Below are 16,888 nucleotides of genomic sequence, written 5' to 3'. Positions count from 1 at the left end.
GGAATGTCTTGGGTTCCATCTCCAGGGTATTGGCTCTGCACAGGGGACTTTGTTTTACAAAGAAAACCTCCTTCGGGAAGCAGTGGGGCAAAGCGGAAACAAAACCTCTTCACCATTCTGATGAGCGGGGAGTATTGTGTGCCTTTGACTGAACCATTGTCCACATGGAAATAGCAGAACTGGATGTTGCTAAGGAATTTGTTGATAAAACCTACAGATGGGCCAGGGATACAGCTCAGCAGCACAACGCCTTGTAGCAAGCATGAGGTCCTCAGCTCAATTCCTGGTACCAAAAGAAAAACAAACCCTACAGAGACCACAGGCTGGGATCCGGGTCCCAAGTGGGTGACATTTCGCGTTGCACACATTGTCTTTGAGCCTGGCTTGGGGCCTGTAGAGCCCTGTTGCTTGCTTCCTGCTTCAGTCTTGCTCCTTCCCGTTAAGGAGAGGGAAGGTGTGCCGAGTTCCTGCCCCATGCCTAGCCCTTTACAGGTGCTAGCTCCTGACCCACTGCTGCCTTTTGGGGACTAACAGTCATACGTGGCTGGCCTGGGACGGAACTGTGCTGTCACTCAAGCCTCACTGCCTCCCAAAGGAGGTTTTCTTTGTAAAACAAAGTCCCGTTTGTAGAGCCAATACCCTAAATGCACTGTCTGCTGTAAATTGAGTGTCACAGGTCTTCACTGGTGGAGAATCCTATCAGGACAGATTTCTCTTGCTTGAATTTTCCCCTTCAGTGGATTTTCTGCTTGCCGCAGGCTCCACTCTTATTAAAAACCCATCTCTCCTGCTCAGCGTGTCTTCTCTTGCCCTTTCCTTTCTAGCAGAAGTGCCGGAGTGCATGGCAACGCTGTCCACGTGGTGACGCCCTGTGCTAATGCTGAGCTCGAGGTCTGCCTGGCTGTATTCAGGGCAGAGCTGGTTTCAGAAAACCCTGCATGAGACGTTCAGCAAGAACAAAAGCTCTGTGGGAAAAGATCCCTGCAGCCTCCCTGGAGCCTTTGTCTCAGCCACTAAGATTTCTGGGAAAACTAAGAAAGCACTCAGGAAGGACTTTTTTAATAAAGAGGCTGAAACAAAGGGCCAAGGAGGATGCACACCCATAAGCACATTTGCCTTGATTTTTGACCGATAGTACCAGGGTACGGAGAATTGTGATACAAGGTGTTAAAGTGTTCCTTCCAACCACACAACACGCACTCTGTGTGCTGCATCAGAGGGGCCAAGTAGAAAGACAAAGTGGCTGCATGATCTAGGGCAGAGGGGACCTGGCCCGTGTGCTGCCTGAGCCCAGGCAGTTGAGTATCCAGTGGAGGCGCCAGGTCTAGCGGAAGCTGTGACTTTACTGCGGGCTCTGGGCCTGGCAGTGCCTGCCAGGGGCCACGTCACATCATCCAAGGGACTTCCTGTGACGTGGGATTTGCCTCAAGTGGGGAATGGGAGGGTCAGGTCCAGAGTGTGCTCGTGTTAAAGCCTGAGATGACTATGCACGCGCAGAAAAGGTGACCTTTCCATGCAGTCAGTGGAGGAGCCTAAGGCCCGCTGTAGCCTGGGGCTGTCCGTGGTGCTGAAGGTCGTTCTGCGCAGCATTCATTGTCAGCTCCGCAGGTCAGCATTGTCTTTGCATTGGAGTGAGTGACAGTGGCTCTCACTGAGCACCTACTGTGTGCCCAGACCCTGGCTCCTTCTCCACCTTATCTGCTTAACACACGTGGTCACCACCTGGCTCTATGCCTCTGCCCCGCCCAAGCTCTGCCCTCCTGCTCCCTAAGCCCAGATGTCCTCTGCCACCTCTGTGCTTCTGTCCCGGCCCATCGGGCCTGGCAGTGGCTTGCTCTGCATTTTATACCCTGGCAGTGCCAAGGAGGGTGTGTGTGGGAATGAAGTCAGAAACCCAGGAGCTGAAACTTGCATTTGATAGAGATTTTTAGGCCACGGATTGATGATTCTCCACCACTTTGGGCACAATGAGTACATGGCTTAGGGACATCTGAGCTGGGCCCTGAGAGCAGGGTGCTCAGTCTGGCGCCCGTAGCCTCGACCTCTGCAGCGGGTGAATGGGTGCAGTGATTTGTGCAGCATCAGCCTCCGCCGTTACTCTGAAGCCAGTGCTTGCTCAGCCTGTGGGCCCGGAGCATGGCACAGGGTCCCGACTGTAGTAGGGTTCAGTCGCCTGGCTGATGAACCTAGAAATGAAATGGGGTGAGTGGGCTGGGGCCCGGCTGCCTGCCTGCCCGCTGGCCTCGCTGGGAGAGGCTCTTGTGTAGTTGGGACAGCATGCACTTGTTGAGAGTTTATGGGGTTCCCTGCTCTGATCTCAGGACTGTGCCTAATAGCACAGTTTGCCCTCATTGCACCCCATGAGACAGCTATGACCCTCACTGTGCAAATGGGAAACTGAGGCACAAAGCTATTACTAATTTTCCAAATGCCACACCGCAGGTAAGTCGCAGGGCTGATACAGAGAGCTCAGGTGAGCATCACTCAAGCTCTGCTGTCAACTCCCTGCCCCCTCTGCCCCGCACCCCTGTGCCAAGGCCGGGTCCCATCCCACTGGGAACCTGGTGACTTACCCATGGCTGCATCTTGATTGTGCATGGTGAACATTATGCAGCTTGGCGGGAAGGAAAGTCCTGGCTCCCACCCCTGCTGACTGATGCCGGGCAGCCATTGTAGCTCTCTCTGTGCCTCAGTTTCCCCTCTAGGAGGATGCTTGCTCCTGCCCTCTGCAGGGCTGAGAGGAGATTAGAGGCCACCCATGTGCAGAGAACCCCGTCACTAAACTGTTGTCATTGTATGTTATGGTGAGAATATGCCAAGTGCTGATGATGCTCTCGAGGGCTTTCTCTGTGGATTTGTTTCAGAAACGGAAAGGGGGGTGGCCCAAAGGCAAGAAGAGGAAGCCACAGAAGGACCTGCCCGTGCCCCGTGCACCAACGACAGGGTAAGGTGTGGGAAGAAAGTGCTGACGGAAGTGCAGGTCACAGCCAGGGCCCACTGTGTGACCTGGGTGAGAACCCCTCTCAGCTTTCCTGTGCCTTTAGGGCCCTTGATCGGGAGGGGCCTTGCATGGCACGGGGCGCAGGTGGGCTGTTTGTTGTTTCAGCTGTAGGTCTGGTATGGGAAGGACTGGACTTGGGTCACAGATGTGAGGGTAGGGAGCTTGGGGACAGTGGGTCTGGGCCTGGATCACTGCAAGGAAGGGATTACTGCCCAGGACAGCAGGACTGGTTTCCACTCCAGGATGACAGCACAGGTGCTCCTTGGCCGTGGCATGCTGGTTGACCTTCAGCAAGGTCCTGTTCCCCTTCCCAGCACCCCTCGACCTTGTGCCCTGCCCACTCCTCATCCTCTGCACCTTGTGCCGCACCAGTGAAGCTCCAGCCGGCTGCTGTCACCGCTCCGAGGGTCCCTTTCCCTTCTGGGAGCCTGTGCAGTTTCCTGTTTGCCTCAGGGTGTACCCAGTTCTGCAGCTAAGGGGCTTCCTGGGTTCCTGTGACACGCAGGGATGAGCTTTCTGGTCTGAGACTGGTGTGGCCCCCGCCTCTCTCTGTCTTCCTCAAAATGCAGCCTTGCTCATGAGGGTGTAAGGCCGGCATGTGAAGCACCAGGCTGCGAGCAGGTGGCATCGTGTCCACCATACAGAGAAGGAGACTGAGGCAGAGGTGGGCTAAGCAACTTGCCTGTGAAAGCAGCATGGGGCTCTGAACTGTCCCCCTTCATACCAGGCCACTCTGTCTGCACACCTCCTGTCCCCTGCAGCCCTTCTCCTGGACACTTGGCTTTTCATCAGGCTGTGGATGAGGCAGCCGATGCGAGCTGTCCTCCCCAGATCTGACCTCCATTGTGCTGGTTAGATTGAAAACATGGGCAAAACAGAGGGTGGACCCAGCGTCCAGACCCGCCGACCACCCCCTCCCCAGCCACCGCCCAGAGCCTTGGTGCATCTTTCTTCCCTGCACAGGTACGTGATTTTCCTGAACGAGCAGAGAAGCCAGCTGCGGGCCGAGCACCCCGACCTGCCTTTCACGGAAATAACAAAACTGCTGGCTGCCCAGTGGGCGCAGCTGTCTCAGGAGAGGAAGCAAGTGAGTCCTCTTCTTCCCAGGATTCAGAGGGTCCCTGTCTGCAAAGGGCCTGGCAGCTGCCGCCTTGAGCCAGCGAGGAACCAGCCTCCTCGTCCCTCTGTCCACACTGAAGGCAGGGCCGTCTTTCTAACCTCAGAGGCAAGGGGCCCCTCGCCTACCCTCTTGCTTTTTTTTAAAAAAAAAGTACTGGGAACTGAACCCAGGGCCTTCACACTGAGCTACATCCCCAGCCCAAATGGTTATTTTGAGACAGGGTTTCACTAAGTCACTGAGCTGTCCCGGCTGGGCTCACACTTACAATCCTCCTGCCTCAGTCTCTCAGCCTCTCTCAGTGCTGGGATTACGGGTGTGCGCCACCACACCCAGCTCCCCGTTGCTTTCTTTTTGTCTTTTTGAGACAGGGTCTCACTCTGCAGTTCAGGCTGGCCTTGAACTCACTTTGTGGCCTAGGCTGGTCTCGAACTCACAATGATCCTCCTGCCTCAGCCTCCCAAGTGCTGGAATTACAGGCATGTGCCACCACCACCCGCTTCCCCATTGCTTTCGTAGCATCTCCTAAACAGGGTTAGGCATCCCTGAGGTGCAGGTGAGTTGTCTAATAAGCATAGGAGGTTCTGCCGTGGAGCAAAGGAAAAAGGTTCCCCCTCCCCCAGACTTCTGGACAGCGCACTTGATATAGTTTTGTTCACTTAAAGAAAATATTCATGGGTGCTCACCGTGTGCCCGGCACTGTGCTAGCTGCTGGGGACACAGCTGGGAGCAAGAAGATGCAGGCTGCTGTCCTGGAGCAGAACAGGGTGGGGAGACAGAGCCCAGGGTACTGAGGCACGAGAGCTGCTGCCTCCGTCACTTACTTAAGCCCCTAGCACTCCCAGGCCCACTGGCAGAGACAGATGACAACTGGCTTTGCAAATTCACGAGGTGACTTCAAAGCTCAGGGCAGCTGTCATGGAGTGAGGTGCAGAGCCCCCCAACCAAGATGCAGGTCTCTGGTTGTTGTCACAACTTCAGAAGTCCTTGCTCCTCGGCCCCAGAGCCCAGCCTAGGGATCTCTGCCTGACACCATCAGCTATCCGCTGAGCCAGCTCAAGTCCCTGCAGTTGTGGGACCAAGGACAGTGCCAGGAGGGCCCTGGAGCCCAAGGAAAGAGGCTGCCTAGGCAGTGTCGGCACCCTGGGTTGGGAACCAGCCCAACCCATCCTTGCTTTTTAGACAGTTGTACTTGTCGTGTGATCATGTGTATCAAAAATACCCAGTGCATAAGGCATTGCTGTGCATCTCACTTAGCCATGCATTCTTAGGGAGGACCCTGGCCGACTCTGGCTGTCCCTCAGTCTACTGATGGGCACCCGTCAGGGTCCCAAACCCCAGCCTGGGCTGTCCTCTCCCGCTGGGAACCAGGCACAGCCCTGTCTTCAGCCCCCAGTCCCTGTGTGACATGTGCAGCCCAGGACAGGGGACCAGGGACTGCGGTCTGCTAGGGACTGGGGCCTCCTAGAGGTGACCAGCTCAGCCAGGGACATCAGAGAGGCCTCTCTGAGGACACAGCCACTCTGCGATGGTCTGGAAGGATGAGCTGGATTTGGCCAGGGGAGGTGGTGAGACGGCGTTACTGGTGGAGGGGGACAGAGGGGATGCGACTGCTTGGGGAGCATCCCCGGGCTTGGGGCTCAGCCTGAGCCATCGCTGTGTCACGGGCCCACCCAGGGCCCCGCGTGGAGTAAAGTGCTCGAGTTTGCACAAGTGATAATCCCGTAGAAGTCCAGTGTCTTTAGCCCGGCGTGGGAGCCTGTACCTGTAACCCTAGCACTCTGGGAGGCTGAGGCTGGAGAACTATAGGTCTGAGCCCAGCCTGGGCAACTTAGTGACATAAAGAGAACCTGTCTCAAAATTTAAAATACATAAATAAAAAGGGCTGGGGATATAGTTGAGTGTGAAGGCCCTGGGTTCAACCCCTAGTACTGGGGAAAAAAAAATTTTAAAACCAGTCTAGTGTCCTTAAAGAGGCTGACAGTGCTGCCCTCCTTGTGGTCCTCAGGCCATGCCTAGCAGAATGGAAGGGAAAGTTTTTGATTTGTGCAAGTCCTTAAAACAAGGAATGAACTGGGAGGTGGTGAGACCCCCATCCCTGGGGGTGTGCAAGCAGAAGCTGAGCATGGCTTCTTAAAATGTCTTAAAAAAGCCCTGGCTGGTTGGACAGGAGGACCCAGGCCCCAGATCAGGTGGGTCTCACAATCTCTGTCCCCCGCTTCCAGAGGTACATTTACGAGGCCGATGAGGACAAGCAGCGCTACATCCGAGAGCTGCAGGCCTACCAGAGCTCCCAGGCCTACCGGGCCTTCCTGCGGAGGCGGGCGGCCCACGGGGCTCTGCGCGGTGAGTGGGGCGGGCGTGGGCCTCCATGTGAGCCTGCTGTTCAGAGCACTTGGGTCCACCTTCTACTGAAAACCCGCGTCCTCCCTGGCCCAGCAGGACACGGCGCTTTCTTCTTGCATGATTCAGCCCCACCCTGAACCTGGTGAGAGAGGAGGCATCTGGCTCCTTCCAGCAGCCAGGGCTGAGAACAGCGCTTGCTGGGGCCAAGGGTGCTTTTCAGGTTAGGGGAAAGAGAAGGGATCCTGCAGTTACGGAGCAGCTGCCTCTCCAACGTGCGCACACCTTTGGGGGCTGTTAACATGCAGGTTCTGATCTGCTGGTCAGGGGTGGGCCCAGGAATCTGCATTTCTCACACACTCTGGGCAGCTGCTGCTGCATGGACCACACCAGTTGTGTCCAGCCCTGTGTCCCTGCAGTGCTCACCAGTGTGCATGCCAACAGCACCCTGCCATAGCGCCAAAGGCACCACTGGGGGCACAGCAGCGTCAGGTGTGGCTGTAACAGGAGAGTGGCCACAGGTGCTGTGTAAACACAGGGGAATGGCTGTGGGCCAATAAAGTTTTATTAATAAAAACAACACGAGGGCCAGGTTAGTCCAGAGGCAGCTGCATCCAGGCTTACTGTACCTTGTGGGTTTCCACCCAGCATCATCTGGAAACCGGTCCGGTAAATGAGTCAGCCATGGCTCAGCCCCAGCACCTGGTCTCTGATAGTGTCATTGTCATGGCTGTAAGGTTGAGTCACAGAGTGTGCCTGAGACCTATACCTCGTCTGCAGTGGTCAGAGAGCAGCTGGACCCCAGCGTCCCTGTGAGCAGCTGTCACGCCCTGCCCACCCTGGCTCCCTGACATGCCCGGCCCAGAACCCTCATCCTGCTTAATTCTTCATTTGCACAGAGGCCCCTGGCCCCTCCTTGTTCTGCGTATAAATTGTCATCGTGTCAAAACCTGGCATGTTACGAGGAAAGGCCCCTCGAACACAGCTTAGCGTTTAAACAATTAAAATGTGTTACTGCCTCATTGAAGACATGATAATTTTGTTCATGATTACTATGTAAAAATATGATCGTGATCATCAGAATAAACTTTTTCTTTTAAAAAAACAAAGTATCACCCACAGTCTGCCACACAGAAAAATGACTGGCTTCCATTTTATCTTGTTCCTGCCTTGTCTCACATCGTACCTGGCCAGGTGTTAGCCGTGGTTTGTGGGGTGTTTGCCAGGCCTGAAGCCTAGCAGGCAGCAGGGACCCCCAAGGAGACAGCTGTGGGCAGAGAGGGGCTGTTGGGCCCCCTGCTGCTGCCCTGCTCTGGGGCAATCTCTTGTCTTACTAATGTCCTTTGTGTCTCCCCCAGGACCAGGGACCCCAGGAGGCGAACTCGAGAGCGAGCGCCTTGACTTCTCAGCCGTCGAAGTGAGTGTCTGGGAAGGGAGAATCACCGTAGGTGGAAACAGCCCCTCCTGAGAGAGGCCCCATCCCGGTACCTGGGCTCATGTCTTGCCTGGCGTGGCAAAGGGCGCCGTCTTAGTGAGGAAGTGACCAAGTTGAGGCTCTTGGGCTGGGACATCCCACTGTCACTGTCACGCGTGTCAGGCATACTGAACCCAGAAAAGGAGCCTGGGTGACCACAGAGGGAGCCATCAGAGCCTAGAGAGACAGGAAGACACAGTGGACCGATTTCTGAAGCCAGGGAGAGGCCCCCACACATGCACCTTGGCCCAGTCACCTAGGTTTGGGGCTCCAGCTTCCAGAACTGTGGGAGAATACACCCCTGTCACGTGGGGTCCCGAGTGGATGGTGGTGGGTGACCCTGATACACGTGGCATAGGACCTGCACTGCCGGCGCACGGCCCAGCCACCAGACTCGCCCCTGGCCTTTCTCGCCAAGCCCCTGGGCCAGGGGTCACGGAGCCCAGCTTTGGAGACACAAGACCAAGTGTTGAGGGCATGTGGGTGAGCAAAGTGGGCCAGGACTCCTGGCAGGGCAAGTCAGCGAGTGCATGATGGCTTCTGGATGGCATCTGCTGCTGGGACGGATGTGCCTCCCCGGGATGGGCTGCCTGGATGAGCACAAGGAGACTCGGAGGGCAGCGATCCTGAGACGGCATTCCGTGAAGAGTCAGGAGAAACTAGGCGTGAGGGTGCATGCCTGTGATCCCAGCTCTCTGGGAGGCTGAGGCAGGAAGACCACAAGTTTGAGCCCAGCCTGGGCAACTTACCGACTTAGTGAGACTCTGTCTCAAAACAACAAAAAAAGATGAAAAGGGCTGCAGATGCTGCTTGGGACAACGGCCCTAGCTTCAGTCATCCCCCGTGCCAAAAAGTACTCTCTGAGCCCCTCTTTGCTCATCTTGGCTGGCCGTGTTCTGCCAGGTGCTCACCTCCTACCCTCCATGTGGGCATATTCCAGGCAGCTGCGGGGAACACGAGGCACAGTGGCGCCCCCTCCTGGTGGGTGGAGGTACCAGACAGGAAACAGCAGTGGCCGCTGACATTTTCTCCAGATGTCTCAGGGACCTGGGGCTAATACCCCTTCTACCGCTGGATGCTAAGTCACAGTTTTAAAGTAAGCGCAGGAAGATGCCAGGCACTGGGTCCAGCAGAGCAGAAGGACCCGAAAGAGAAGCAGCGTTGAGATACTGCGTCACACCCTGGGATGGATCTCGAGTGGCCCCAAGGTCCCTGTGTGTGGGCCATGGTCCCTGTGTGTGGTGGAGTTGAGAGACAACAGTAGGCGTGAGCAAGCCAAGAAGGGTGTGAGAAACCTGTGGACTGGTGAACAGAAGTAGGACAGGGAGGAGGGAAGCGAAGGGCAGGGTGACTGCACAGGGGGCCAGGGACGGCTTCTTTGGGCTGGTGACAGTTAAGCATGTGTCCCTATGTGTCCCTAACGCAGGGCTGTGGCATTTTTCTCCCTTGTGTACCAGGAATGGAATGCAGGACCTCACACTTGCCAGGCAGGCGCTGTGCCACTATATCCCCGGCGCAAGGCTGTGGCATTTTTGTGACACTTCTTGTCCTCAGGCATAACCACAGGTCCCTCCTTTTATGACCTCCCGGCTTCATTCATTTTTGGTGATTGCTTTACAAAAGGGGCTCCATTGTGAGTCTAACAACTTTCACAAATTGTTAGCAAAAGCAGAGAGTTACATGTGCTTTTTTTAACTAGCTAGGGTTCTCGTTTAAAAATAATACATGTTCATGATTTTAAAATGCAAAGAATCTGCTTCTGGGCTTGGAGGCGAACACCTGTGATCCCAGCACCTGGGAGGCTGCGGCAGGAGGATCCTTGAGTTTGAGGCCAGCCTGGGCTATACAGTGAGACCCTGTGTAAAACAAACTATATATATATATATATATGCAAACAGTTGATCAAGAGGTGGGTCCTCTCCCAGGCCTGAGCCCCGTCCCTCAGATCCAGCCTCTGCGTCCAGAGACATCTGCTGTGACCAGGTTCTAAAACACCACCAGAAATACTCCACACGTACACGAGCACCTGTGGACACATGCTTTACACACACAGGACACATGCTTGTCCCACAGTTGTAGAGGTCACGGTGGTTAAGGATCGAGGCAAACCCTTCTGCCTCATGCCTGGCACTTTCTCTCCCGCCGGTGGCAGGGCCTGGAGACGAGCTCCAGTTCCTGGTTGTCCCCAGAAGGCCTCTCAGCGGGGCTGTGCCCTGCCTATCCTGCTCACCGGAGCCCCTTCCCATCCACAGGGCCCGGAGGACGGGGACCTGCACTGCCGCACCTGCCGCCAGTGCTTCAGCTCGAGGCACAACAAGAGGGAGCACCTGCTGGGCAGGCAGCACCTGCACAACCTCACAGGTGACCCCGTCTCACAGCAGGCCCGGCCTGGGGGTGACCTGAACTCCCGGGGAGCCCAAGCACCACCGCCGCGTTACTCCCCCTGGGAGGGTTCACCAGCAGCACGGCCCCCTGTTCACAGGACAGGCCCAGTGAACCTCACTCAGTGCTGGGCGGGCCTTCCGAGGATCACTGTGTGGATTGGCTCCTTTAAGTGTATCTTTTGATTGACAGAGAGCAGGGGTAGCTGTTTCCAGGTGCAGTGCCAGTACTGTAGTGGCGTGCGTGCGCGGAGATCCCCTCGGGCTTGTTCCCATATCTCCCTCCTGAAGCGGGCATGTCTTCTTGGTGGGCAATCCTCTGGGGAATCCTCTCCTCTGTCATTTTGGGGTGCGCCATCTGTGGTTATTAACTATACCCTTCAGTGCTGTGGCCACCACTGCTTGCTCCTCCTGTCTGCCGTCACCGTGTCCCCACTGGCCAAGTGCCCCTGCCCCCTGCCAGCCCCAGTAACCCCAGTCCTCCATGCTGTGACACCAGTTTGCCACTGAGCTAACAGGGCCACCTACTCAGGCCATCGCCCGGGCCTTGGCTCCTCTTCGAGTCCTCGCTGGTGCTGCTACAGCCCCCTGGCACCTGTGCTCACCCCAGCGTGTGCCCGGCCACGCCCCACTTGGGCACTGCATTCCCTCCATGCGCAGGCACAGCCTTCACTGAACTGTCACCAGCCCAGAGAAGCCGTCCCTGGCCCCCTGTGCAGTCACCCTGCCCTTCGCTTCCCTCCTCCCTGTCCTACTTCTCTTCACCAGTCCACAGGTTTCTCACACCCTTCTTAGCTTGCTCACATCCACTGTCGTCTCTCATCTCCCACCAGCATAGAGCCCCAAGAGTTCCGGGGTGTTTTTGCTTGTTTAATTCATTGTAGAGGACCAGCCAGGGTCTTGCCTGGCACTTACAGCAGCCCCTCAATGAGTATTGGATGGATGGATGGATGGATGGATGGATGGATGGATGGATGGATGGGTGAGTGGATAAGTGGATGGATGGGTGGATGGATGGATGGATGGATGGGTGAGTGGATGGATGGATGGATGGATGGATGGGTGAGTGGATGGATGGATGGATGGATGGATGGATGGATGGATGGATGGATGGATGAGTGGATGGATGGGTGAGTGGATAGATGGATGGATGGATGGACAGATGGATGGATGGATGGATGGATGGATGGATGGATGGATGGGTGAGTGGATGGATGGATGGGTGAGTAGATGGATGAGTAAGTGGATGAATGGATGGATGGATGGATGGATGGATGGATGGATGGATGGATGGGTGGATGAGTGGATGGATGGATGGATGAGTGGATGAATGGATGGATGGATGGATGGATGGATGGATGGATGGACAGATGACTGGATGGATGGATGGATGGATGGATGGATGGATGGATGGGTAGATGGATGGAAGGATGGGTGAGTGGATGAGTGGATGGGTGGATGGATGGATGAGTGGGTGGGTGGATGGATGGATGGGTGGGTGGATGAGTGGATGGATGAATGGATGGATAAGTGGATGGATGGGTGAGTGGATGAGTGGATGGATGAGTGGATGAATGGATGGATGGATGGATGGATGGGCAAGTAGATGAGTGGATGGATGAATGGATGATGAGTGGATGGATGGGTGAGTAGATGAGTGGATGGATGAATGGATGGATGAGTGGATGGATGGATGGATGGATGGGTGGGTGGATGAATAGATGTAAGGGTGGATGTGTTTGAAAGTGCCTCGAGCACTTACCCCTTCCAGTCCCTGAACCAGGTGTGAGGATGTTTTGGTCAGCTTTTCATCACAGTGACAAACACCTGAGAAAAACAACTTGGCAGAGGAAAGATTTATTTTTGCTCACAGTTGCAGAGGGTTGTCCAGGAAGCCAGGTTCTTAGCCAGAGCTCCAGGAAGCCCACCCTGCTGCCTCCGTCCCCCAGGACTGAGTGCCTGGACTGCGAGTCCTCTGCCCACCGCTGGGGGCCCCAGGTGGGGCCAACAGAGGCTGGCATGATGGAGCAGCCCATTCTGTGCCCATGGAAGGCTGAGCTTTGCCACGGATCTCTTTGCTTTTTAGGAGAATTCGAGAAAGACTCCGCTGAGTACTTGCGGCACCTGGAACCTCCAGAGGAAGAGGAGGGTCGGGATTTGCAGCAGGCCAAGTCGGAGGAGGAAGCCGAGCGCCCCAGTGTGCTTGGGCTTGGGGCGCTGGCTCCAGGGGGGAGTTTTGCTTCCCTCGACCTGCACTTCTGGCAAGAGTTTATCTGGAAACTGCTGAAAAGTGAGTGGTGGGGCCCCCACTCCGGGCCCGTGTGGAACCCAGGGTTCTGGGGTCCTGGTGGGAGCCCTGCTTCATAGACCAGCATTCAGGGGGAGCGAACAAGGAAGGCGAGGAGAAGCAGGGGGCAGAACGGGAAGTAACCGCAGGCGGAGGTGGAAGCACTGTGTGTGGGGGACCTCTTCCTTCTCCGGGAGGAGCTGCGGGCGCGCGGCGGCCACCTCCACCCAGAGAAGGACAGCGTGGCGCAGACGGGGACCAACTCGCCCTCTCGCGTGGCCGGCGAGCGGTTAAGCTGAGATATACGGCCAGGCTGCCGGCTTCAGGCCTGTGTTCTTCCCAGCCTCCTCGCCAGGCCTGCTGTGTAGCCGCAGGATCTCCCACACCCCTGTGCCTGGCAGCGGGCGGCGTCTGTGGTTCTTTAGTCCCCTGTGTGCTGTCCCATTTCTCCTTGTGCTCCGCCTGTGTTACCAGAGGAAGACACAGAGACCCCTGTGCATGCTGCCCGGGGCTGAGCACAGGCCATAAGCACTCTTTGAAAGGATTTCCAGGGGGCTTCTTGTGCCAGGGTCCCAGCCCTCACCTGTGTGAGGGAGGCACTGGTCGCACCTCCTTCTAGAGAGGCAGACTGGTATGGCTCAGAGAGGTGAAGGAACTGGCTCAGGGTTGCACAGCTAGGGAGAGCAGGTTTGGGTGGACAAGGGCAGACAGTGAGAGCTTCTCTTGCCTTTGGTCTCAGTGAAGGAATTTGAGCTGGGGGAGCTGCGTGGCACTCTGGAACGAGCCCAGGCGGAGCAGGAGGCCCTGCAGAGGCAGCTGATAGAGTTCCAGGTGCGAGCTGGGCGGAGCCGGAGGGGGCGCGGTGCTCAGAAAGCCAAGGGTGGAGACCAGGGGTCACTAAAGGTGATGCTCGTGGTGGGGCTCTGCAAGGCCATGGCTTCCATCTTCAGCACCAAAAAAGCCAAATAACTAAGAGCTTTGCAAACCCCTGTGCAATTCTTCTGCCCAAGTGTGTGCCTTATGTGTCCTTCTGAAAGGCACTGTCAGCCGGGTGTGGAGGCGCATGCCTGTAATCCTAGCATTGGGGAGGCCGAAGCAGGAGGTTTGCCTCGAGTTCCAGGCTAGCCTGGGCTACAGAGTGAGTTCAAGGCCAGCCTGGACTACACAACAAGAGCCTGTCCTGAAAAACACAACAAAACAAAACAGTGTGTGTTTTGTGCCTCCACATCCCAATGCACAGAAGCCTGTACCCTGAGCTGGCCGAGTGACGGGCCACACATGATGCCACCTGGTCCTCTACCTGGTGGCTGCAGCTCCCGCTGGGACAATCCCACTCCCCGCTGAAGCCTCCCGCAACCCCATCTGTGCCTCGACCCCTGGCCGTGCCTTTTGTAGCCGTGGCCGCAGGCACTTGTCTTCCCCACTGCCTGTCACCCAGTGGTGGCCTCAGACTGGCCCCAGGGGCCGGGGTGGCCATGGATGAGCAGACCCATGGGAGAACTTAGCACAGTACCTTAGAGGTACCCAGCACTCCTCTGGAGCATGGCCTGCTTACATTCCCACCAACAGCCGCTTCATCACAGACCTCTGCACACCCCAGACCCCATGGGAATGCATTTTCTCCGGAGTGTGGTTTGCGCCTTCCCTGCACTTGTTAAAGCTTGCTGGCGACTTACCTGGCAGAGGAGATACCATAATCGTGAAGGTAGTTTTTCGAGGGTGAGGCTTGTGCATTGCACTCCGGATGTGCTGACCCCTGCGATTTCCCCAAATGTGGGAAACTCAACTGAATAATTTGCGGTAGTAGGGGACTGCGTTCCCGCTTTCTCCTTGAGGGGAAAAAAAAAAGATTGCTGATGAGCGCTGATTGTTAAGCTCAAAAACAGGAAAACACCTCTGTTCCCCAGACCCTGCAAGCAGGAGCCCCTCTGAGACAGATCCCCAGAAAGTAGCCAGTCAGGGAGCCTCAGGGTCTGGCGCCCTCTTAGCACAGTGCCCGGCCTGGCTGAGCCCCAGAGGCAGCTCTGCCATCCCCAGGATGCAGGGGTGGGGGTCAGGGGTGGTGAGGGGAGAAGGCCCAACAGATGCCTGTTTCCGAGAGCCCACCCCATACGCTGTGGTCATCCAGGGCGGCTCATGGTCTGGGGTCCCTCGTGTATGCCCTCGAGGCCCTGCAGGTGGAGCTGAAGTCAGGCGGCTCCCTGAGCCCCTGGAATCGCCCTTCCCAGCCCGTGCTCTGAGTGAGAGCCTCCACAAAGCCATCATTACTGACTCACTTGTCCACTTACTTATTGACCCAATCGCCTAGTTATTGTGTGCTTATTCACCCCGTCATTTCCGCAGTTACTCATGTACTGTTACGTGCACTTCTTGTCTATCCTCACCCGCTTGTCTATTGGCTGACCGACACCCACGTCTGCTGGCTTCCCTGGTCACATTTGGATCCACCTGTCCACCTGTCCATCTGTCTGCCTGTCATCGGTCTGTCCCCTGGCCCTGCACGCAGAGCCAGCAGCAGAGGCTGGAGGTGGAGCTGGCCGGCCTGCGGACGTGCGGGCTGGTGCTGCAGAAGGAGCTGGAGAACCTCAACGTGCCGCTCCTGCTGTCCTGCCTCGGCCTGCAGACGGCGGACACGGGTGAGCTGGACGTTCAGGCCCCGACCACCCCTTCCTTGCCCACCTCTTCCCCGCAGTCCTCACTGGTCCAGGATGCCCTGGCCAAGACTTCTGTCTGTTCGGTCTCTGGTCCACGCATGTAGCCACTCTTTCTTTCCTTCATTCAACAAACGTCCCACATGGCCAGTGCATCCCCAGCTCATGCTGGCTGCCGGGGACGCAGTGACAGGCAGTGATATTGACCCTCCCTCGTGCAGCACCCATGGGTGCCAGCCCCAAGCTGGGCACCAGGCTGGGGATGCAGAGACTGGGAGCCCCTGGCCATAGCTTCTGGGCAGGTAGAGAGCCATGGGCATGGAGGTTGTCGGGGTGCAGTGGCCTCTTTCCTGCAGCGGTGACTCCGGGCACTCTGGGGACAGGTGTGGTGCCAGGAGGGGCTGGCATGCCCTTTTGAGTGTCCTTCTGGTGCTGGGCCTGTGTGAAGTGGAGGAAGCAGCTTTCAGGACACCTTTACTGATATGCAGCCCGGCTCCTCCTCGCTCCAGCCGCTGCTTCCTGCACCTCTCCCGGCCCCACCTCTCGGGTCTGCCTCTCTGAGCACCTCCTGCATGCACGCCCTGGACTGGGCCTTTGAGCTCACACAGCTCAAAAGGGTGGCGCCTGGGTCACTTGGGGCTGCGGAGGTGCAGAGTGACGCCCGCATGTGGCCCTCCCTTTGGGCCAGCCTTCGGGGAGGGCTCGTCCTTCCAGAGCCAGTCGTGGCAGAGCTCTGAGCTCTTCCCAGCTGCCGTGCATAACAGTCTCGAGACCGCTGGGGACAGGAGCAGGGGCTAAAGAGCAAGGGTCCTCTGGGCTTGGCGCTGAGCTCGCTTGCTCCCCTCCCAACTCTGCAGCATGAGGCCCAGTCCCAGTGCAGCACCCACGGGACCCCAGATGGAAGAAGGCTGAAGGGCTCGAGGCCTCGAAGAGGGACAGTCAGACGGAGGGGGAAATAAACTGTGCGCGTGTGTGAGCAGCAGACTTTGCCTGTGTCCTGTGTCTGTCCGGGGAGTGTTCTTCCTGTACCCCGAGTCCACAGTGTGACCGAAGATCTGGTAGAACGCTGTCTGTCCACATCAGGCTCCCTCAGAGAGTACCTGGGCCGAGCAGCCTTGGGCTCTGGGGCCCTGAACTTGGACCCACCCCTTCCTCTTATGATCTGGCTCAGTGACTCGGGGGATACTTCAGCTTTCTCCACTGGATTATAAGACAAGCACCCATTCTCCTCGTCCCCTAGCGTGTCCCAGTGGGGTCTTCTGGAAGCCAATCTTGAAAGCGGGATTTGCAGGCAAGTGGGTTCTTTGGGAGGTGACTCCAGGGAGGAAGAGAGGGAAGGAGGACAGCCACACAGGGTGGGTTATCCAGGCTGCCGGAGCTGGTCCCTGGCCGGAGCTTGCCCACTGCCAAGGCGCTGGGGCATGTACCACCCTGCCCCCTGCAGTCTCTGTGGGAGAGGGGGTGGGAGGGTTCCCTTTTTCTACTTCTAACCTGAGCCGCTGCAGCAAAGTAGGCTCAGGCCAGGAGAGCCCTGGGCCAGGCAGATGCGGCAAGTGTTCACAGGGTGGGTGGGGGGCTGGCCAGGATGTCCAGGGAGTGCGCACAAGGCAGTTACACAGCAACTGCAGTTGAAA

General features: G+C 57.0%; 1 protein-coding gene across 3 annotated transcripts in view; it reads left to right on the top strand.

Moving 5' to 3' along the window:
* LOC102021380 (SWI/SNF-related matrix-associated actin-dependent regulator of chromatin subfamily E member 1-related-like) overlaps positions 1-16,241 on the top strand; it is a 20,693-nt gene extending 4,452 nt beyond the window's left edge. For 2 of the 3 annotated variants that reach the window (XM_013506853.1, XM_013506852.1), the window contains exons 3-11: positions 2,865-2,944; positions 3,965-4,088; positions 6,344-6,464; positions 7,820-7,878; positions 10,188-10,296; positions 12,403-12,606; positions 13,343-13,434; positions 15,110-15,239; positions 16,112-16,241. In XM_013506853.1, the coding sequence (XP_013362307.1) occupies positions 2,865-2,944; positions 3,965-4,088; positions 6,344-6,464; positions 7,820-7,878; positions 10,188-10,296; positions 12,403-12,606; positions 13,343-13,434; positions 15,110-15,239; positions 16,112-16,116 (924 nt within the window). In that variant the 3' untranslated portion in view covers positions 16,117-16,241. Of the gene's footprint in view, positions 1-2,852; positions 2,945-3,964; positions 4,089-6,343; positions 6,465-7,819; positions 7,879-10,187; positions 10,297-12,402; positions 12,607-13,342; positions 13,435-15,109; positions 15,240-16,111 lie in introns of all 3 variants that reach the window. The other variant, XM_005408817.2, reaches the window with a different exon arrangement.
* The last annotated feature ends 647 nt before the right edge of the window (positions 16,242-16,888 follow it).

Source organism: Chinchilla lanigera, unplaced genomic scaffold (genome assembly GCF_000276665.1).
Source record: "Chinchilla lanigera isolate Chin_1 unplaced genomic scaffold, ChiLan1.0 scaffold00113, whole genome shotgun sequence".
NCBI lineage: Eukaryota > Metazoa > Chordata > Mammalia > Rodentia > Chinchillidae > Chinchilla > Chinchilla lanigera.
This window is presented reverse-complemented; position numbering and strand designations above follow the sequence as displayed.